This window comes from Neomonachus schauinslandi, chromosome 6, assembly GCF_002201575.2.
Source record: "Neomonachus schauinslandi chromosome 6, ASM220157v2, whole genome shotgun sequence".
NCBI classification, from domain to species: domain Eukaryota; kingdom Metazoa; phylum Chordata; class Mammalia; order Carnivora; family Phocidae; genus Neomonachus; species Neomonachus schauinslandi.
In genome coordinates, this window is record NC_058408.1 from 99,857,184 (window position 1) to 99,880,363 (window position 23,180).

Below are 23,180 nucleotides of genomic sequence, written 5' to 3' on the forward strand. Positions count from 1 at the left end.
GAGAGGCTAGTTTCTCACTTGAAAATAAATCACTGGGGGCACCTGGGTGGCTCAGATGGTTGGGCTTCTACCTTTGGCTCAGGTCGTGATCCCAGGGTCCTGGGATAGAGCCCCGCATTGGGCTCCTGGCTCAGCGGGGAGTCTGCATTTCCCTCTCCCCCTGCTCATGCTCTCTCTCTCTGTATCTCTCTGTCTCAAATGAATAAATAAAATCTTAAAAAAAAGAGAGAGAAGAAATCACTGTAATTCACATTAACAGAAGAAAGAGGAAAAAATTATGATCATCTCAATTGATGCAGAAAAAGTATTTGACAAAATCCAATACCCATTCATGATACTTAAAAATCTTAGCAAAGCAGGAATAAAATAGAAGGGCATTTCCTCAATATGGTAACAGATAGCTATGGAAAGCTGACAGTTAACATCCTACTTAATGATGAAATATGAATGCTTTCCCCCCACGATCCAGAACATGTGAAGAATGTCTGTTCTCATCACTTCTGTTTAACATTGTACTGAAGGTTTTAGCCAGTACAATAAGGTATGAGAAATAAACACAATTCATAACGATTGGAATGGAATGAGTAAAGTGCTTTTTATTCACAGATGATATGTTTGTGTATGAACAGAATCCAGAAGAACTGAGAATAAAACAACTAGTATTGATTACCGAATTTAGTAACTCACAGTGTACAAGGTCATTATGCAAAACTCAGTTGTATTTTTATACAGTTAGAAAATGAGACTAAAACCATTTTAATAGCATAAAAACCCATAATATTTATAGGGATAAATTTAATAAAAATGTACAAAGTCTTTACATTGAAAATGACAGGTTAATACTCAGAGAAATTAAGAAAATGAAGAGATACGCCTGATTGCAGATTGAAAACTCAGTGTTAAGATGTCAGTTCTCCCCAAATTGGCCTATACATTTGATGACATCTTATCAAAATCCTAACCTTTTTAATGGAAATTAACTAATTGATTCTAAAGGTAATGGAAATGGTAATGATCTAGAAGATCCAAAATAATATTGAAAAAAAAAAAAAGAAGAGGGTTAGAGAGCTCACAGATTAACTGTAAACCCCTGGTGGTAAAGATGGTGTGGTACTGGGGTAAGGATAGGCAAATGGATTAATGAAACAGAACAGAGGATCCAGAAATAGATTCACACTTACACAGTTCAATGATTTTTGATAAAGGGGACCAAAGCAATTCAATGGGGAGAGGAAAGTCTTTTCAAAAACATGGTGCTGAAACAAATGGATAATGAGATGGGGGAGAAAATGACCCTCGACCTCCACCCCACACTATACATTAAAAATAATTAGAGACAGATAATAGACTTAAACATAAATGCTAATTACTATAAACCTTCGGGAAGGAAACAGGAGAATATCTCTATGACACAAAACGCAATAATCATAAAAGAAGAAATGTAAAGCACGGATCTTTATCAAAATTGAAAATGTTGGCTCTTTAAAACACACTGTTAACAAAATGAAAAACCAAACAACAGACCACTGGGAGGAAATATTCACAACACATCTATCTGACAAAGGATGTGCATTCAGAATGTTCAAGGAAGTCCTATAAATCAACATTAAAACATGAGAAACATCCCAATAAAGATTGGGCAATAGGTTTGAACAGATCCTTCATAAAAGAAGACATACAAGTGGCTAATAAGCACATGAAAGGTGACCAGCATCACTAGTCATCAGAGAAGCGCCAATTAAAACTAAATTGAGATACCACTTCACACCCACTGGCTTCATTAAAAACACTGACAATATCAAATGCTGGCGAGAATTGTGAAACTGGAGCTTTCATACACGGAAGGTGGGAGTACAAAGTGAAATAATCACTTGGGAAAAATAGTTTTGGCAGTTTTCTATAAAATTAAATATATACTTACCTGAGGACCCAGCAATTTCACTCCTATTTACTGCAGGAAAATGGTAACAGGTTTCCAAAAAGAAAAAAATTTGTTCAAGAATATTTACAGAAGCCTTATTCATACTAGACTAAAATGGGAAGCAATCCAAATGTCCATTACAAGAGAATGAATAAACAAATTATGGTGTGTTCAAATAATTAATACTATTTAATAATAACAAGGAACAAACTTCTGTTACCACAACAACCTGGAATGGATCTCAGTCATTATGGTGAGCAAAAGGAATCAGTCACAGAAGGCTACATATTATCTGATTCCATGCATGTGCATTCAGGAATAAGCAAAGTTCATCTACGCGGTTAGAAATCAGGGTGAGGATTGACTGGGAAGGAGGCAAGGGAATTTTGAGATGATGGAGATGTTCCTATCTTGATTGGGATTGTGGTTACTCAGTGTGTTCACTTGTCAAATGTCATAGAACTCTACACTCCAGATCTGTGCATTTCATTGTATGTAAATTACATCTCAACCAAATTCTTTAAAAGACAGAAGAGGAAGTAGTGAGCAGGAAAGTGGGTATACTGCTAGTTCTTGAACCTCCGTTTCCTTGTACTTGAACTTCTCCACCATTTGGGATCTCCTGGTTCCAATGGGTCACCCCAACCAGGCAACACTGGTCTATTTCCGGACTTCTGCACAGATCCTTGAGTGATGGTATCTGGACAGCAATCACTGGAATGTTTTATAGCTCTCTTAACTGGGAGCAGAAGTTTTGACCTGTTTAAAAAATCTCTCACCCTACAACTTGCCTAACTACTTAAAAAGCTTAGCCATTTTAAGAAAGAATGTGTATACACACATGCACACTGACAGAGTCTGCTTAAAAGTTGCCGACGGTAATAAAGAGTCATCAGGAACAGCAGACCTAGAAGCAACCAATGAAAAGCTAAATAGGTCCAAATTCATAGTTCATGGTGGAATAGATTTTATGGCAAAAGAGTGGAACAAAAAGAAATCTAAATATCCAGAACCAGGTGAGCTGACTGCTGATATTGCAAAAAAGGTAGAGCAGAGGATGTGACAAGGAGTGCTCACCATATGGCCTTTCACTGTAGCATCAGCATTCAACAGAAAGGAAAGATCTACACTATCCCTCTCCCCAAACACACAACACACACACACACACACACACACTCACTCAGTCTACTCTACTCCGCTCCCATATTCTTTCCTTTCCTTCTTCCTCTAATTAAGATCTTTGTGGACCGTGCATCCAGTTCACGGGAGGACCACCTCAAGAATACTTTCCACTGAAGAATTTCTTTGGCATTTATCCTGAAAATCATAGTGAGTTACCTTCAAAAGAATCAGCTACTGAAAATCCATAAGCACAGAATCCCAAAAACATGGGAATGTTGTCTCTCTTAAAAATTAATTTTGAATTCTCTCTCATTTTTGGTTTAAAGAACTGCTAGAACTTAAGCAGTTCTACTTTTGCCCAGATGAAAACTTTACAGAGTTATAATTATCAAGATAGTGATTTGTAAATAAAGTTGATTTAAATATTAATCTCAGCGAGTGAATTATCTTGTGCTCTCTGGATAGGATAAATACAGCATTCAATTCGATTAGCAGCCCATTATTACATGAACAATACTGGAAGCATCACATGAGCAGTTCTGAAATTGGACATATTTGAAATGGCAAGAGGCATTTCTATATGCCAAGCGCTGTATTGTTATAGTTTTAAGACAAACGTGGAGTGCCTTGATGTTTTCATTAGACAAAGTAACCTGGTGTTACCTGGATACATTTAAACTGGAATGTTTAAAACAGAGTACAAGGAAGTTTAAAAGGTCTATCTTGCTATTTTAATCATCTCCTTAGACGGTACCTTCTCCTCTTCCTCCTCCCTCTACAGAGATTATTCACCACTCATAACTCCAGACAGGATCAGAAGAGGCTGGTAGTGTGGACCAGTCATAGAATGTGGGCATAACGCTCAAGGTCAGTCCTGACCAGCTGTCCCTGGCTCTCCCCCAGCCTCAGTTTCCATTTCAATAAGTCCAGGATCAACAATGACCTCCAAGAATAATGGAGAGGAACAACAGGAAATCACGTTGTTGAAAGAACTACCCAGGGGAACTGAGATGGTCCCTTGTGTTTGTCAGCCCTGCAGGCTCTGAAACCAGACTGCCCGGGGTTTCAGTCTGGCCTCTGTCTCCCGCTAAGCAGGGAAATCTGAGTCACAGTTTTCTCATTTTTAAAATGGAGATAAGCAGAGCATCCACTTCACGGGTTATCATGGAGATTGAAGGAACTGATTCGAGTAGAGCTCTTGGCATGGCGTCTGGCTCCCTGTAATTGCTTAGTGTTCGTTAGGTGGCTTTGTTCATTTTTAAGACAGTAGCCACTCCCCTAAGCACTGGTCAGTCCTGCATTCACACAGGTATGTTGGGAAGTCCACAGGCACCCCTAACTCACCACATCCAGATTCTCCACCTTCTCCCCAACCCACCCCTCCTCCTCTTTTCTCTATTGCTCTCATTGCAACCCTGCCTTCCCCTGTTAGGCTCCCCCGGCCCCCACTCTCTCCCCTACCCCCAAGTTCCCATACCCAAAGAGGCCCAGAGTCCAGAGTCTTCTTTCTCCCTCTGAGTCCTTACCCCCTGCAGCCCCAGGCCGGGTCTCCTTGCCCCAGGCACAAACCCCACTGGCTTCCCTGCCCTGGGCTGTCCCCCTTAGTCTGCCCCTACAACACCCCAGCCTGAAATATGCTCCCACAGCTGGGGTCCCATCAGGCTTTCTCCAGCTCAGTCAGCACCCATGACTCCCCATGTCCTACAGAATCAGTCTCTAGCATAGCAGGCCCTGCCTTTGCTGGGAGATTTCCCCTCCTGCTTTCTCTGCTCTTTTGTCCCCTGGTAGAAGGACAAGGGCCTGGCCACGCCCTGACCACACCATCCACATTCCTGGCCCTACATCTTTCTCACACATTCCCTGGAATGCGAGCCTCTTCCAGGTTTACGGTTTCCTTCCCACCCTGGGTCTGGAGTCTAGCACTCTCTCTTCAGAGCTGATAAAGCCCCTCTGGGCAGTATTGAGATTTGCCAGCCAGACTGGGACATATCCCAGGCCCGCTCCACATCCTTTTCCTTTTCCTGTAAGCAGGACAGGTTACCTAATTTGTAGGACCCAGTGCAAAATTATTTTTAACAGGGCTCCTTGTTCAAAAATTAAGAATTTTGGGGCAGTTGGGTGGCTCAGTGGGTTAAGCCCCTCTGCCCCTCCTCCTGCTCATGCTCTCTCGTGCTCTCTCTCAAAAAAATAAAGTGTTTTAAAAAATTATTAAGAATTTTAAGATGGACAAACCCCAACTGAGTGACATTCCACAAAATACCTGATCAATAAATCTCAAAACCATCAAGATCACAAAAACAAAGTCTGAGAAACTATCACAGCCAAAAGAAGCCTTTGAGGTCATGATCACTGTGTGTAATGTGGCATGCTGGATAGGATCCTGGAACAGAAAAAGGATATTAGGTAAAAACTAAGAAAATATGAATGTTTAGTTCACAATTATATATCCGTATAGGTTCATTAATTGTAGCAAATATACTACATACGGATATAAGATACTAATAGTAGGGGAAATAAGGTGAGGGCTATATAGGAACTTTCTATATTACATCTGCAATTTTTCTGTATATCTAAAACTGTTTTAAGATTCAAAGTTTTCTTTTTTTTAATTAACAGCAACAACAAAGAATTTTGAGAAGGCAACAGCAGAGAAAATGAGTAAATTGTCTAAGACAGAGCCAGGATTTAAACCCGGATCTGCCTGACCCCAAGGCTTTTGTGACTAACTGCTTCTGTTGCCCGAACCCCAGGGAGAAGGCCCTCCCCTGGGGACAAGAGAAAAGATGTGTGTGGGGTGGGGAGTGGGAGGAGGGCTGTCACAGTATTTAGCTGAGGTTAAGAGCCCAAGCTTGATGGTCACGTAGTGTTATGATTCCATTTATATGAAATTCCCAGAATAGGCAAATGCACAGAAACAGGAAAGTAGACTCATGGTTGCCAGGGGCTGGGAGAGGAAAGAAAGAATGCACAGGGGAAGCAGGGGAGGGAACTGTTTCATGGTGTGGGATTTCTTTCTGGGGTGATGGAGATGCTATTGAATTACATAGTTGTGATGACCCTACAACATCATCAATACGCTAGAAAACACCAAATCGTACACTCTTATTTACTTATTTATTTTTTAGTAAGCTCGACGCCCAACATGGGGCTTGAACTCATGACCCCAAGATCGAGAGTTACACGCTCCACTGGCTGAGCCAGCCAGGCGCCCTGAATCGTGTACTCTTAAATGGTAAGTTTTATGTCACATGGATTTTTTCTCAACTGAAAAAGCAGAGTACAAACTTGAGAATCCATTCTGTCTGGATTTGCATCTCCACTGCACCACTAGCTGTATGTGACCCTGGCCAAGCAACCTCTCGGTGCCTCCGTTTCTTTATCTGGCAAATAGGGGTTGTAATAACAGTACCTATCTCAGAAGGTTGTTGTCAGCATATAAAGGACTTGGGACAGTACCTGGCACATAGAAAGCACTCCCCATTAGCTATAATAATAACATGGTAGAGCTTCAAGGGGCTTCAACCCTAGGCGCCTCCCTCCCCAGGGTCCAGGTGTTTGGACTGGATGGGTCAGGGGAGGGATTATGAACTCATTCTCAAACCTTCCCTCCCAAGATCCTCCAAACCGAGTCGTCTGAGAGCCCCCCTCCCCCAGACAAGCCGGGGGTCCAAGAACCACTCCTCGGGAGGCCCCCCAGGGTAGAAGCCAGGGGCGCTTCTTGCTTCCAGACCCACAGCCTGAGGACGGAGGTCGCCGCGGCCGCGGGGGAGGTGCGGAGCTGCAGCGCGCCGCCTAGTGGCCCCTGTGAGCACACGGGTCCCGGCCGCAGAGGGAGGTGCCAACCCAGAGCGGCCAGCCCCGCCGCCGGCAGGGAGCCCAGGGTATTGTTACTAAAGAAGTAGCCTGTATTCAACCAGATAAGGGGCTTTCTGTATATTCTTTTCAATTCTAGGAGGTAGTTGGTGTTTCCATTTTACAATTGAGGAAACCGATGCTAGGAAAGGCTCAGCAGCCATCCCACCTTCTCCCAGCAGGTTAAGAGCTGTCCCTGGTCCATCTCCGAATTCCAGAACTCTTATCTCCCACGTGCTCTTCTGGTTTGGGAGAAATGAGGATAGCCCATGGAAGCATCTGCAGCCCCCACTAAGTGTTAGAACTGGCTCTGGGGCTGTTTCAAAGCAGCTGTGTTTCAGGAAGGCAGCCCCACCTCCTTGCCCCAGACCCCAAGCCCCCAGGAAATGGAGGGGGAGGTGAGAGGCTCCTTCTAGGGCTCGTTGACAAGGCTAGGGGCCCTTTGCTCATTAACCCCTCTTTTTCCAGCCTGGTTGATGTTTCCGCTCAACCAATATTGATCGTAGGCCTACTGTGTGCAGGATGAGGTCTTCCAAGCTGGATATATAATGATAATCCGGAAAGGAGGGGCCCTGACTCTAAGCAGCCCACCACCTCCCCCTCCTTAACTCACAGCAGGACACCTTTGCTGTGAGTCTGATAGCACTGGGTTTGGGAACACCTTGGTAATTCTTAATCCAGTTACTCCAATGAGTCATCCCAGGGCCTGGGCCTTGCCTGCTCTTCACCCATCCTAGGAAAAGGTGTGGGCTCAGGGTATTATGACTCCCTCTGAAGTCCTTTCCCTGGCCCTGGCTGAGGACCAGCACTCACACTGTTACAGCATGGGAGATGGGCAGGGGAAATTCGGAGGGATCCCCAGTGTACTAAGTTCCCCACCCTGATGCTGGAGTCCTGGAGGGAAAACAGGGCCCGGGACCCTCCCCCCAGTCTCCATAGGCATATTTTAAGAGTTGAAAGAGTTTTTAGGCTGGGGAGGAAAGTGGGGCAGACACCTGCAGGAGAGGGGGAAATAAATAACCACTCTTCTGTTGCTTGCCCTCCCATCCCCCCTTCCCTGCTGCCAGGAATTAAACAAAGTCATAAAACCTGACATTGGACTAGAAGGGCCTACCTGGTGCAACTACTGGCTGAACAGCAAGTCCAGAGGACTGTAGTTTTTGGAAAAATCTGCAATTCCCACTGGCCTCTGATGAAGAGAGAGAGAGAGAGAGAGAGAGAAAGGGAGGGCACCAGCACCAGCCCTGTGGTCCCCGCATGCATGCCATGTTTCTGCTGAGGTCCCTGCTGAGTTATTTAGCATAGTGTCCTTGACCATGTGTCTGAATCCAGGGGATGACAGTCAGCAGTGGGTCTTGGTACCTGTGTTCCTGTATGTGTTTCCTCCAGGAAGTTAGGTATCTAAGTATCAATTTGTCTTTAGTGTCATCTTCTTGAGAGTATATTTGTGCTTTTGGAGGTGTATGTCTGTGTATGTGTTTGTGTCTGTGACACAGGGTACGTGTGTGCTTTTTGCGGGGTCCCTTGTCTTAGGTATATGGTTTTCTGTGCAGTTGGATGCCTACTTGTAAGTGTTTCTAGGAGGGTCCTTTTGCACCTGTGGGTCTTTGCTGCACGTTTACCTATGCATACTTTTGTAGGTGTCTCTCGGCGAGGAGTGCTTGTAACGGTGTCCAGGGGTCTGTGTATGTATGTACGCTTGTAGTTGTGTGGATGCGTGCAGTTGGCTTGGTGTGATGAGTTATTGACTCTCATCCACCGCCCTTGCCAGCTGTCCTGGGCCAAGCCAAAAATAACCCAACTACCTTTGCCCACAGGGACCTTTCTCAGTTGGCCAAAGTTCTTCCCAGGGAGTCCTGCTCCACCCAGATCCATCCTCCTGATCCTGAATACCCAGCCAGAGAGGGCAGGGGAGGGGGCTGACTACAAGCACCCTGCCCCAGATGCTCCAGACCCCAACCTGTGCGGGACTGTGTGGGGAGGAGGATATTGGGCAATACTTACTGCTTCTCTGCTCCTACCAGGTCCCCTTCCAGCCTGCAGGGTCGGTCCCCAAGTCCTTTCTCCTCCCATCTAGGAAGCATCCCTGGGGACACTTGGCCCTCTTCCAGCCCATCCCCTACTGGCTCCTGGGCCTGACTGGACCAACCTCTGAATTCTTTCACCCCTTCCTGAAGCAGCCCACTGCACTCGTATTTGAGGAGCGATTCTAGATCTCAGCTCCAGAAAAATCCCAAGTAGAGAACAGATCAGAGCTAAGGGGGAGAGGCATTCCTGCTGGCTGCCCAGTGCAGCCCCAGAGGAGGGGTAGGGTGGATGCTCCCCAGCTCAGAGAGTTTCTTTCCAATCCCATCTCCCCTGCCCCCTTCACAAAGCCGTGCGATCTTGAGCAAATGACTTTACATCTCTCTGCCTCCATTCTATTATCTATAAAATGGGGATACAATTGGTATAACTCAGAGTTGTTGTGAGGACTAACTCAGGTAACGCATACAAAGTGCTTAACCCCTTTCCTGGGGCACAGGTCTTTGCCAGTGTAGCTGGCTCACCCCTCCTGACATCTCTGTGTTTCAATCTCAAGACACTACCATCCCTCAAACTCCACCTAGTTCCATATGTCTTCTAGCCCACCCTTGGGTGGCCAGGACTTTCCCCCACAAATTAGACTGGCAGGGAGGCGAGATCTTGGAAAGAGAGATTACTGACGTTTATGCAGTTTCCATACATACTTTTTTCATTCAACTCTACACCCCCTTATGAGATAATTATAATTTTTCTCTATTTTAGATGATGATGAAGGGAGTGTCAGAATGGTTAAGTAACTTGCTCAAGGTCACACAGAAGGTGAGGAGCAGAGCCCAAAGGCTGTTCCTCTCCCCTCTGCCCCACTGTCCCTTGGAGGGCAGGTTTTTAACATTAGCACCTAAAGTGCTACAGGAGGTTTAGAGGGGTCTGGTAAACAGTTCTGCCTAAGGTTGCAGAGCCATCCAGGATGATCCACATCTGTACCCACCTTCACATAGCTGTAAGCCCCAGCCTAACCAGGACTTGAGTATTTGAGATTTTCCCATTTAGGGAGTCTTTTTTGGAAACACCTCCACAGGCTGAAGGCATAGGGACGTAATACAGACCAAGGAAGCCAAAAGTGAGAGTCGTCAACTTAAGCAGATGATAAAGCCAACAGCGCCAAGCCAAAGGAGAGCTTAGATACATTTCCTTAGTTTTTGGGAAAGAAAATTGGGCAGACTCCGTTTCCAGATGCTTTCCAGTGGCCGGGTTTTCCAACTCGCCAGGCCCAGCATCTTGCGAGGACCCCCACCCCCCCACCCCGCCCCGCCAAAGGCCCCCAGCTCAAGCAGCGGCACCGCCCAGGTGGCCGTCGGTTTCCCCCCTCCGGGGGCCCCCTGCCAACCCCGCCCTCGCCCGCCCAGGCCCCGCCCCGGCCGCGCGCCGTCCCCCTTTGCTCGCGGACTGACTAGGGCGAGCGAGCGGCTGCGCTCGGCATTGTGGCAGGCGGCGGGGGCCGACTAGGGCGCCGGGGCCGCGGGCAGCGGCGGGGCGCAGAGAGGCGCGCGCGGGGGTTCTGACGGCGCAGGGCCAGCCGCTGCGAGGGCCGCTGAGTGCATTCACCTTCCGTCGCGTAACTTCGAAGCCAGGGCGCGGGAGCCCGGGGAGCGCTCGGAGCCCCAGAGCCTGAGGAGCGCGAGAGGGGCGCGCCGGAGCCTAGTTGGAGAGCGGGCTCTGGGCACCCACTGCGCTCCGAGCGCCGGGCAGCCCTCTGCGCAGCGTGGCTGCCGCTGCCCCCACGGAGGGCACGGGCTGGCGCGGCCGGGCGCCGGGGAGGACGGCGAGGAGGAGGCGGCGGCGGCGGAGACGGCGGCGGCGAGGCTGGGGCCAGGGAGAGAGCGCCGGGGGAGAGGCGCCCGAGCCTGGCCGCGGGAGCATGTGGGCCCGGAGCGGAGCGCGGGGCGCGCTGCTGCTGGCGCTGCTGCTCTGCTGGGACCCGAGGCTGAGCCAAGCAGGTAGGGAGCGATCGGGCATGGGGGCGGGGGTATAGGGGACCTTTGCGCCCTAGTCTGTCCCGAAGTTGAAGTGGTCCATCACGCGTCGGTGTGCACAGGGAAAGCGCAAGGGCACCCAAGTTAGAAGGTAGATTTCTCCGCCCCACCAAAGTGGTCGATGGCGCAGCCACCTCGCTGGGGGCGCCTGCCAGGTGGTTCAGAGTAAGCTTCCTGCCTCCCCTGACCCCCTCCTAGAAGGGATCGCTTCTTTTCCTTGGAGTGGGTGTCCGAGTCGGGGTCTGCTTCTCCCGGAGGACTGGCCTCCAGGGGACCCCGGGCTCCCCGCGCACGGCTGCGGCAAAAAAAAAGAGAAAAGATAGAAAAGACTATTGCTGCTCGGGCCAGGTGTGTGCTTGCTTGCCTTTCGCCGGCAACTTCCTAGTCGTGGTTCCCGGCTCTTCCCAAGCTCCTACGCGCTGCACCCACCGGAATCCGCAGACGGGAGGGAGCGAGAGACCTGCGGAGCACGGGAAGCGCGGGTCGGCTCCGCGAGCCGGGGGAGGCGGCTTGAAGGGCTTTGGCTATAGAAGGGGGAAGGGCTGAATACTGCCGTACAGTTTGCCCCGCGACCGCAGGATCCGGTCTGGAAGGATTTTTTCTGGGGTTTGGTGTGTGTGTGTGTTGCGGGGGGGGGGGGGGAGTACATAATGATCCTGCCAAGTTCCCTTTTAAATGGGTCACTGACATTCTCCCCCGTCCAGGGAGCAGACAAGATGCGCTTGCCTACGGTGGGCCTGCAAGATGACTTAAGGGGGTTGGTGGGCTCCTAAAATAAAGTCACCACCACCACCACCACCACTCCCTCGCCCTGGTTGTGTACGCCTCTTGCTCGTCTGTAGCTGGGCCCCGCGTCGCTGACTGGGTTGCGTCTTCTAGGCGAGCCAACCTCTCTTTGGTGCCGGAACCCAAGTAGGTGGGCTGGCGGCGGCCGCTGGACACCTTGGCTCCCGGGGCGGGGCAGGGTGGGGTGCAGGTCGGGGGGCGTCCTGCACGGAGTCCTCGGAGTTGAGGCTGAGAACGGGGCAGGAAAGCTGGCGCAGAAAGTAGACGAGGTGACGCAGCCCACCCCCGCCACCTTTCGCTGGGATGTTGGCATCCGCCCCCCACGTACACCCCAATAGCCAAAGATTCCTCACTCTGGAATTAATGATTCCCACGGCCTAGGAGCGAGGGCTTGGTTTTAGCACATCCTCCGCTTTTTTTTTTTCCAGCCCTCTGTTGTAAAGTTACGACACAATCATTTGATCCAAGTTAATTACGATTTGGGCAGACTCAGGTATGTAAAGCAGTGTTTTGAAGTTGGAAGGTAATGATGGGGGGAGGGGGCAGGCTGCTGAATGACCAACCTTGTTTTAAAGAGTGCAGTTGAATGTGGGAGTTGCTGGGCTGGGGTGTCGGTTTCTGGTTTGAGGGTGTTTGAGGGGAGGTGATTGAAGGGTAGGGTGAAGTCTCTGTAAAGGGCACTTGGGCAGGGTTGGGGCTTGAGAAACTCTTTTAGAACCAGCCCAGCAATGGGATCAGGAATAAATACTGAGGTTACTGAGGGTGGGGGGAGGGCCTCCGCTGGGCAGGAAGAAGACAAGACTGGTTGGCCTAGAGCTCTCTAGGGCCAGGTTCAGCTGGGGAGGCTGGGGGTGGCCTGCCTTCCCTGCTTAACAAAGCATCCAGTCCCCACCTTCCCCAGAGGAAACCCCAGGCCCAGGGCTTTGATGGCTTTGGGCACAAACGGAGCCCAGCCAGAAATGGCCTCTAATACCGGGCTTTGATTTCTCACTAGTGAGCAGAACCCGTGTTGGAATTGTGCTCATTACTTAGCACTGCAGGGGCTGCCTGCCCACCAGCCTAGAGAGGGGCCAACTGGTGGGGTCGGCGTGCAGTCATCCCTCTGCCCAGAATGTGAAGCCCTTAGAAATCTGCCTTCAGGAGGGAGAACATGCCCCTTCCTCCTACGCAGCCCGTTTTTCTAATGCCACAGGCACAGAACATCTTTCAGAATGTTCTTTGGGTCTGCCCAGTGAGTCCCATTTCATGGATGGGGAAAACCAAGGCCAGAATGTTGGCTTTCCTCATATCTTGCCTTCACTTGACCACAGACTGTGGACTTGAATGCAGGGCTGTTCCTTTCTAACAGCCAGGCTGGTTCAGGTCACACTGGACTCCTCCTCGTGGCCCCATCCACCTCTGCCTTGAGGCTTATATCAAGCTGAGGGAGACAAGGCTGTCTCCACAGAGGGGGGCTCTTTCTAGAGGGTGTGCAAGCTCCCGTCAGGTGGCAGCCACTTCTGTCTCTTTTCCCTCACCCCCCTCCCTAGTGGATATGGGGATGAGCTCCCTTTACAGCACTGAGGATTTTTCAGCCATAAAGTTTGATGGTGGAAAAATCAAACCCAGAACCATAAAACCCCAGATCCTTAGAAGGAGGTGTCAGCAAGTGACTGGCCAGCAGAGGCCACTTCAAAAGCCCGGTCAGCCCTGAGGATCCTCTTACCCCACCCCTTAGCTTTCCTGGAGTTTTTAAAGAGTCTTGCCTTGGCCTCTGACTGGGGTGGTTGAGAAGGGACCGTGGTATCATGATAACACTTCTTTTTAAGATGCAATTAAAATCAGAGTTTTCCCAGTGTCTCTGCTGTGTGTGCAGGTGTGTGTGTGCATGTGTGTGGGTGTGGTGCAGTGCCCATCCTGTGTCTCCCTCCACGCTATAGCAAACACCCATCTCAAACAAATGGAAAATCAAGAGTGTCTTAATGCGCTTTCTCATTAAAGTGAAAGTATCACTACAGGGGAGAAATTTCGGAGGTAATTTCTCCCCTCCCTCTCTCCTCTCTCCAACCCGCCCCCCGCCCCCAACTGGGAATTCCAGAGGACAAAACAATTCCCCTTTTCCAACCCCTTTATTTAACTGCTGAAGCTTTGGGACAGGCCCTGACATGTCCGGGGGGTTACATGGGGACTCAGGGATAGATCTGGGATCTGAACTCGGGCCTCACAAACCTCAGGCTGGTTCTGGCTCCTTTCTACCGCTGGGCTGCAGACTGGCCAGCATGGGTCTGGCACTGAGCTGCTGAATTGAGGCCCGAGGGTAAGCAGGCAGCTAAAGATAAGGTTTGTTTGATAGTTAGGTCAGACTGGGACTTGTATCAGCATGGGGGGGGGGAGAGGCAGAGTCAGGAACGCGGACCCCAGACTGGTGGAACAGGGCTGGGCCAGAGGTCGGAGGTAAGGCCTGAGACTAGCCAAGTGGCCAAAGGCAGCTCCACCCTGGTCCTAATCTGCCCTAGATGAGAGAAATCACAAGCCAAGCTCCCTTGGGCTGCGGAACTACCTGGCTCTACATTTTAAAGCTCTCCCTTCATTTGTACAGGTAGAGCAGAATATATTTTTACCTTTTATTTTGAAGTTTTGGGGAGCCCATCGCCTCCCCACCCACGTTGTTGAGTTTCTGGCTGTCAGGTCTAAGATGAGACCTTCCCATCTCCCCTTGCCCTCTTCACCACTGTCTTCTAAGGAGGCTGTGGGCTGCCTAGGACTTTGAGAATGAGGGTAGAGAAGGACCCCCTCCTTCCAAGTGCTTGGAGAGTAAGGTTAGTGATTCTGAATGGTCCGTCCTGGAGCGCCCTGCTCCCACCCCCAGCATGTTCTTTTGACCCTCAGCCCTGCAGTTGGGGTTGCATGGAGACCCCTTGAAGCCCACCGAGGCCTGTAGGAAAGGGAGAGAGGCGGGGTCACGGGTTGGGACTGAGGAGTAGAGACACCCTGCCCCCTTGGCTGGGTGGACCCCCGGCGACAGAAGGGAAGGGGCCCTGGGCATCCGAGGCCACAGCCGGAGCCTCTCCTGGCCTCCTCTTCCTTCTCCTCCTCCTCACCAGTTTCCTAAACAGCTTCCACAAACCGAGTCATTCAAGCTGTGAAGGCAAAATGAAACCAAACAAGTGCCTTCTGGGCTTTTCTGTTTCTTGTCTTAATTTTTTTAAAGGGAAATTTACAATACCGTAATTAGAATAATACGAGGAAGGGCCGTTTCGGGAAGGTCCAGGGCATCGGGGCAGGGCCCCTTGGATTTGCTTACCGAGTTGGGGCTGGCGCGCCCCTCCCGTCCCCCCGCCCATGGGCCTGCGCTCAGCCAGGGCTCCGGGCGCCTGGGGGTATGTCTCCGGACCCCGACACTCACTTTGGGGAGCCAGGCGTCCCGGAGCTGGCCTGGGCTCCGGGCTGTGAGTTGGGCGGGCGTGCAGGATTCGCACTCGGCCCCGTGCCGTCGCCGCCGCTGCGCCCCCACCGGGCAGGTCCCGCCGCGCCCCTTCCTCTCCGGCCGCGGTTTTTTTCTCGCTAAGGGCAGCGAGAACACAGGCTGAAGTGCGCGCATAAATCAGCCGCGTCCCCGCTCCCCCACCCCTTTTGTTCCCCGTTCCTTCTCTCCGAAAGCGGCCGGGTGCTGGTAGCGCCCCAGTTGACCCTTGCCGGCCGCGCAGCCCAACTGTGATTAGCGCCTCCCCGCGCGGGGGTGGGCGCGCTGCCACCGCCCCGGCCTTGCTTACCTGGGGCGGCGCACCTGGACCCCCGCTCCTCCTCCCTGCGCCCCCCCCGCACCCCTCTCTCCTGCTCCCTGTGCCCCCCAGCACCCCTATCTCCTCCTCCCTGCGCCCCCCAGCACCCCTTTCTCCTCCTCACTGCCCCCCTCCGTGTCCCCCTCTCCTCCTCCCTCTCTCCCTGCATACCCTTCCCTGCATCCCCTTCCCTCCCCTCCTGCGCAGAGTTGAATCCGTCTGCTGGAGCTCCCGGAGCTCCAACGCCTTGGCGCCCAGCCTCCGTCCTCACCTCCCAGAACAGGCTGCCCCTAGCACCTCACAAGTTTCCCTGCACCGCGTGGCCCGGGGGAAGGCAGGCTGTGGGTGTGAGAGTGTGTATTAAGGAGTATGCGTGTTGCAGGGGTGGGGGGGGTGAGAATGTCTATTAAGGAGGTGGGCAGAGGTGGGAGTGTGCAGTGGGAGGTGAGGGTAGGTGTGGTGTTGCGTTAGGGTGTTAGGTTATGGAGATGAAGGGGCAGGACGACGAATAGATGTGTCCGTGAGGGTTCTGCCTTTTGTATGTTGGTAGGTGTGAGATAGGTGGCTACGTGTGTTTGCGTGTGTGGAGGCGTGTGCAGTGTGCATATGGGCACAGCTGTGGTGTGTTTGCGTATAAATAGGTATGTGTGGTGTGGGGACAGTGAGTCACCACCAGGCAGGAGAAGCTCCATCCATTGTATTCTGCTGGGGATGTCTCTTCCTGATGGGACCCAGGTCATTTGCCCTTCAGCACTAAGGAGAACTTACTTTGCTCCATGCTGGGGGTTGTGGGCAGGATTTGGTCCAAGTTCTGGAGTTGGAAGGGCAGAGGCCAGGTGTCATTGTGGTCCTGTCTTACCCCCACCCCACCCCCTCCCTTGAGGGCAGATAGGACAGGTCCTGCTGCTCCAGAGGGAGGAAGGTCAGCCTTAGATAGGTCCTAAAGCCAGTCCAGAAGCTTGACTGATGGCCCCCAGGACCAGGGTCTGAGTCCTCGGGTCGCCTGCAGTTAACTTCCAGCTTACCAAGAACCCGTGGCCCAAGAACCCGTGGCGGCACCCGTGATTTGGAGATCAGCTCTCTGACCTGGGTCAGGCTCATGGTGCAGCCCTCTAGGGGCAATAGGGTCTCCTCTGGAATTTGCTAGGGAAGAGGCAGGCAGAGCTTGAGTGAGTGGCATCCCTCCTGGAAAGCAACGTAAACAGGCATGGCTGCGGCTGGGACTCTCAGTGGAAGCAATTGAAGGTGGCCACGCGTGCACACAGACACACACGAGAGCCATACTTCACTGTCCTTACCACTTCCTTGGTCACCAAGAGTCCCTCTGCTTTCCCACTTCTGCCTATACTGACTGCCATCCTTAGCGCTGTAGGATAAAAGATGTGCCTTTGTGGACCAGGGAGACCTACAGGAAAGTCACAGCCCCAGTGCTGGGGCATAGTGCCTTAGTTTATAAAACCCGGGACCTCACTTGGTCCTTGTAAGAACCCCACTGGGGAGGAGGAGGCCCACGTAGGAAGCTGACCTGGGACCCAGGTCAGATCCAGAGCAGTCCTGGCCCCAACCCTCCGGGTGGTCACTATGCTGGATGCTGATGTCGACTTCATAACTGGGATGACCTTCAGAGAGTCTCAGATGCCAAGTGAGGGCAGCATCAGTGTATGTAGGGGGAACCCAGCAAAGAGCGAACTTTCTTAGCCTTGGGGCTTCCTGGAAGGGGTGATGGGAGTCAGACCTTGATTCTCTCTTTTTCAGGTCTTTCTAAGAGCCTGTCCTGAAAAGACAGGGTGGGGGCTAGCTAGCTGGGGTACCTGGGCAGGGGTGCCCAGCCCCAGACCTCTCCCACTCTCAGAAAATTGGCCCTGTTGGCATCTGCTCAGCTACCATCTTGGGCAAGCCCAGTCCTTGGTCAGGCACCCCTGGTCACATTTCCACTCCTGGGCCTCCCAGCCTCATCTGAAGGGGTGCACCTTGGGGAACTGACCCTCAACTGCCTCTGACTGTAGGCTGGGACCTGGGTGGAAGCTGGAGAGGAAAAGCTATCTGACTCTTTGATTCTCTCCCTGTGTCTCTCGAAGATGGAGGGAGCCCAGAAAATACTTGTTACGCACTAGTAGGCATTATGCTGGGGGTGGGAGCATGGGGTGGTATCCTCCTGTGTCTTCTGCCATGCCCCCACCAGAGTGGACAAGGAGGGAAGGACAGAATCCTGGGCCCAAGAGCTACTGCGAGCCAGTCAGAGGGGGAAGGCTTGTTTGTCATTACTTCCTGTAGGAGCCCCCAGCGCCTCTACGCCACCCCTCCTCACAGAGGCCCCTCTCCAAGGCCTCAGCTGCAGGTACGGAGGGTGCGTGGCAGGGCTGACTGGGATTTCGAGGAGGTTAATGTAGCCTTCCAGCATTACCACTTAATAACTGTGGCCTTGGCGGCCCACCTAACTGTGTTGTGCCTCAATTGACTCATCTGGAAAGTGGGGGTAGTAATACCATCCTCGTGGGGTTGTTTTAAGGATCACATGACCTGATTATGATAAAGCACTAGTGTGGAGACAGCCCTGTGATACCAAAGTATCACTTCCTCCAGGGGCAGGGGCGAGGAGAGAGGAAGGAGGCTTAGGGCCTGGAGGCCCAGCAGCTCCTGGCCTAGGAGTTAGGAGACTCTAGTGTTTGTTCTTCTACTGCTGTATGACAGCTACCTTTTCCCCTCTGGGTCCTGGTTGGTCTCCCCTTCTGGAAGTTTGGGGTGGGGAAAGGTGGAAGGATGACCTTTAGGGGCCTCGGGTTTTTGTTTCTGGTTTTTTTTTGTTTGTTTTTGCTTTTTGTTTGTTTGTTTTGTCTAGTTCCATCTCAAGAGGCCCCAGCGGCCAGCAAGAGACAGAGGTAGCTGAGTCCCAGAACCACTTGTGTTTATAGAGGCCCCTCTAGAAAGTCAATATATCGACTGGAATGCCCTTGTGAGCATTATGTGGCCCTGGGTCTCTCTCTCTGAAGCCATAAATCACCCTTCGGAACTTCAGTCCCATTTTCTTGCTCCGTAAGTGTCTCCTGTCTCAGAGGCCGGGAACCCCAGATGCCAAGCAGGGCCCAGGGGCAGAGAAGGACCCCACTGGCAGAGGCAGCCGGAGTCTTCGAGAGAAGAGGCACTCAGTCCCCCACCCTTCCAGCCCCAGCAAGCCTCAGCGGGGGGCCTTGTGGAGGGGGTGGGGGGAACACACTCTCAGACCGAGTCAGACCATTCACTGTTTCATTTTGCAGGGGTGGAGGGTGGCTGATCTTGCAGGTGGGGAAGGAGGGATCCTGTCGGAACACCAGCCCAGCCCTGAAACTCAGTGCACATGCATATATTCTTTCAACCCGAGCAAGCACTGGGCTCTACAGACGAAGGAGGGTAAAGCAGGGGCCTGACCCTTGAATTGACTCATGTCGCTTCCTGAGGCCCGAGCCATGTGCCCGGTGCGTGCTGCTGGGGTGCGAGAGTGAGGGAGACGGTGCGGCAGAGAGGAGCCCTCTCACAGGTGGCCCAGGAGGGATCCGGTGCGCTGCTTGGAGGGCAGGCCGTGCAGTCAGACCACTTGGGCCAAATCCTGGCTGGGGCCCCATCTGGCTGCGTGTCCTGGAGCGAGTGGCCTACCATCTCCGAGCTTTAGTTTCTTCGTTTGTAAGATGGAACTGCTGATAACCCGGCTTGCATCCGATTGCTGTGGGGAAGAATGAGGTAATACAAACAGGTGCGTCACACATTCTCAGGTGCTCAGTGACATTCACCATCCTCATCAGCATCGTGATTACTGATGCCACGTATTTTGTGGTACAACAGGAAGTGCTGAGGCTGTGGTGAGAAGCCTCCTGTGGGCCTGCAGGGCTGGTCAGGGAGGGCTTCCTGCTGGAGGGAGGGTGTTGTTTGGCCTTTGAAGGATGAGCAGAGTTTGGGGAGGCAGAGAGGGCATCCCTTTTAGGGGTATATTTGTGAGGGCATGGGGGTGGGAACATCTGGCTCATCCACCCAGGAAACAAATTGCTAAATCAGCCACTGACTTGGATCTGATCATCTGGTACAACAAGAATTCTGGGGCTAGAGGTCCCTTGGTACTGTGGAAAGAGCCAGGCTTTGGGATTAAAGCAGCCCTCAGCCCTCCGTAGCAACTGCCACCCCACTCACTGAGGACCTGGGCCAGGTGGCTCAGTGTCTCTGGACCCGCGCATCCCCACCTGCGAGGTGACCTGCCCCCTTCACTGGGCAGCGCTGTGCTGTGAGATGGCACATGTGATCCTGGCACAGAGGAGGTTCTCTTGACTTCTGTTGCCTTCCCTCCTTCCTGCCTCTCCCCCACCCTGATCTGGCTGACCCCTGGTGGGGGCTGTGCCTTGCCTTTTCTCCCTGGACATCTCTGGGCAGGAGAGCAAGGAGACAGAGAGTGGCTGCTTCCAGGTTGACCAGAGAGCCAGGGAGAGGGGCAGAAAGAGGGAGGCTGCCTGCCCATTTTGGTCCCTGGGGCTCACCTAGGGCTGGTGGGTATCAGGAGACATCCCCGAGGTCTGGGAGGAACATCTACTGAGATCACCCAGGAGCCTGCAACCCCCAGAGGCCTCGAATGGCATCTAGAGGCATTACTGGAATCAGGAGACAGAGCTGAAGGAAAGCAGCTCCGTAATGCGATCAGAGGCGCCCGCCTGCCCAGCCTGGGGCCTGAGCACCCATGGAGGATGCCGAGCTTACAATAAATTGAGTCAGAAATTCCAGGAAAGTTGTTCCTGGCTCCTTCCCCCATCCCACCTTCGGGCATTCTGTGACACAGTAGGGCAGAGCGAGACTCAGAGCGTGAGCAGTGACCCAGGACCAGGTGACAAGTACTGCATGGGGCAGCCTCCCACTCTTCCCTTTCCTTGTCACTGAGCCAGGGCCCTGGGGACCTGGGTGGAGGCAGGATGGGGTTGAACAACTAGGTAATGAAAGAGCAGCTATGACACTAGGTGACTAGGGGACTGGGTATGATTTTGCTCCCTTGCACGTCCCTGGCACCCAGCGCAGTCCCTGGTGCATAGAAGGTGCTCGATAAAACACTTGTAGAATGGATGAATGAGAACTCACGGTCAGGCCTTATTCACCCAGGTTGTTGCTATGATTCAGTCCCTACTGTGCTTTGGGCTTGCTGCTGTGGATGTAACCAAAGAATCAGGACATTCTGGTTGCTTTGCCTGCATCCTCTCCGTCTTTGCCTACCTTCCTCCCTTCATTCTCTTCTGCTTCTGTCTTACTATGTACCAGACGTGATGAAAGTCAGAGCCAAGTCTTCAATGGTCAGAGCCCCCAGGTATGAGAGAGTTTATTCGCTAAGTCCAGGGGAGCCACAAAGAATTAACCAAGTATCGTCATCAAGCGCCTTCTGCCCAGGCCCTTGTAAAATGTTTGTTTCCTACTTGCATTCCCAAGCCCATTGATCATTCCCCTCCAGCTTGCCTTCTCATGGTGGCTCATGAGAATGCCTGTTGCATGCACATGAGCTCTGGGGCCTGGGACTATGTGTGGGCTGAGGGGCTATTTTTTGAAGGCCTGTGGGCAGGGTCTGACCGCAGCCCTCAGCCCTCCGTAGCAACTGCCACCAGTTCCTTGGCAGGAGCTGGATTTGGTGCAGGGGAGCAGTTTTGGCTGCAGGGTCTGACTGAGCCAGGTTCTCCCTGGCACTGTGTTCAGTGCTAACATTCAGGGAGCCTCCCTGGGAGATTCAACCCCCTTGGGCCCTTGGCCAAGGCAGTGGTAGGCCTGGCCAGTACCACCCTCCCAGCTGGGCACCCACTGGTTCTTGCCAGGAGCCCCTATCACAGGCTGAGCTGGAATTCCTACCTAGCAGCCAGACAGCCAGGGCTGCTAGGCACCGTGAACCCTGCTGCAAATCTGATCTGGCCCCATATTTTCCGGCTGGCGCACCCCACTTCTGTACACACGTGCACAGACTCAGAAGAGACAACAGCAGAAAGAGCCCTGAGCTAAGGACTGGGAAGCCTGGATTCTAATCCGATCTGCACAGCTAATCTGCTATGTGGCACTGAGGTAGTCCCTTTCCCTCTCTGGGCTTCAGTGCCCTCTTCTGTCCAAATGAAGAGGGTCTGCCCTAGAATTAGAAACCTGGGTTCAAATCCTGTCTCGGTCACTAACTATAGTTCCCCAAGCCTGCACCTCCTCACTGTAAAAAAAGGAGCCCCAACTGGTTGTTGGGGAGACCAAACAAGATAGGGCATGGTTAGTAAAAGCTGGTTTCCTTTTCTTTCTACCCAGGAAGAAATCCATCTGCAATCTGCTGGTTTCAGCCCTCGCTTCTTTCTAGTAGTCCCCTTTTGAAGGGAATATCAGACATAAGGTTCAGGGTGGCCTGCTGGGGACTTAGTGATCCACCTGGGGTTACAGCGAGGGGAGAAGCCTGCATGATCATATGCATTTGGAAGGAGCACTGAACTAGACATCTGGAAACTTCAGCTCTAAAGCCAACTCTGTGACAGAGAACTCACTCACCCTCTTTGAGCTTTGGTTTACCCATCAGCAAAAGGAATAAAAGAAGTGGCATGTCAGGTAGGGCCAAAGGAGAAAACACCCAGAGAGATGCTTTGGAAACTGTTCTCCAAACCCGAGGAGCTGATCTGAGGTAGGAGGCGGGCAGAGTAGGGTCTGTTGTCCCTCAGACTATGCGGTTCCTGTGAGAGCTGTTTGCTGGGTGGCAGGGAGGGCCCACCATTTGGTTTCCTGGCTGGAACCTCCTGCTGGTTGGTGGGCCCTGGCTTCTCCCCTAGCCTGGCTGGCCATGGCTCTTGAGCTACATGACAGAGTTTGGGTCTCTTCCCACCCCTCTCCATGCTGCACACCCCAGAGCAGAGGAGGCCAGGGTGCCACGTCAGGGAAGGTTAGTGTCAGTGCCGGCTTTGATGTGTCTGAGCCAGTTCACCATCTGCCATGTCCACCAGAACTTACATAATCCCTCGGCCGGCTGCCCGTTCTTAGAAAACAGGGCAGGCAGGACCAGCAGGGCGTGGAGGGGGTAGGGTTTTCTTCTCTGCCCTTTATGCCCTGGCAACCCACACCTCCCCGAACTAGCGTTCCTTCTCTGAGCTGCTCTTACACCATCCGGAGCCCAAGACACGAATGCAAAGTCAGAGCAAGGCTGAGGTTGGAAGGGGACGGGACGTGGCAGGCCTCGAGGGCTGCTTGCTGACAGCACGTGGCCCACGTGCTCGCCAGTCCCCTCGCACAGTTCCTCCGCCAGGCTCCAAGGGGGAGGGGCGAGGGGGCAGCTCAAGCTTCCGGGAAGTTAGGGCAGACCCTCCCCCATTTCCTACAGAGACCTTCCCTTTCCCCCATTTTATCACGTCATGAGCATGGTTCATACATCTAAGTAACAGCCAAATAACACTGCCCACTTATGACCGAGATCCAAGATCCAGCCCTGTCTTTTTTCTTTGCTAGCTGCATGATGTGGGCCTGGCCGCTTCCACATTGTTGGTCTCCGTTTCCTCATCTGGGAAATGAGAATAATAAAGCCTGCTTCCATAGCTTCAATCTTGAGGATTGAATCAGTTAATAATGCATGTAGAGGACAGAGAAAGGGTTCTATAAATGCCAACTGTCATCCTTGGTACCCAGTTCCATTCTCTTTTTTTTTTTTCCCTAAGAAAATGATACAGAATGACCAAC

The 23,180-nt window shown here is 52.1% G+C and overlaps 1 protein-coding gene across 1 annotated transcript in view; it reads left to right on the plus strand.

Annotated features, from left to right (window-relative positions):
• Positions 1–10,636: 10,636 nt before the first annotated feature.
• Positions 10,637–23,180, plus strand: part of UNC5B (unc-5 netrin receptor B) — a 77,907-nt gene continuing 65,363 nt past the window's right edge. Inside the window, 1 exon segment of the mRNA XM_021699568.2 lies at positions 10,637–10,917. Within this exon segment, the coding sequence (XP_021555243.1) occupies positions 10,839–10,917 (79 nt within the window). The 5' untranslated portion in view covers positions 10,637–10,838.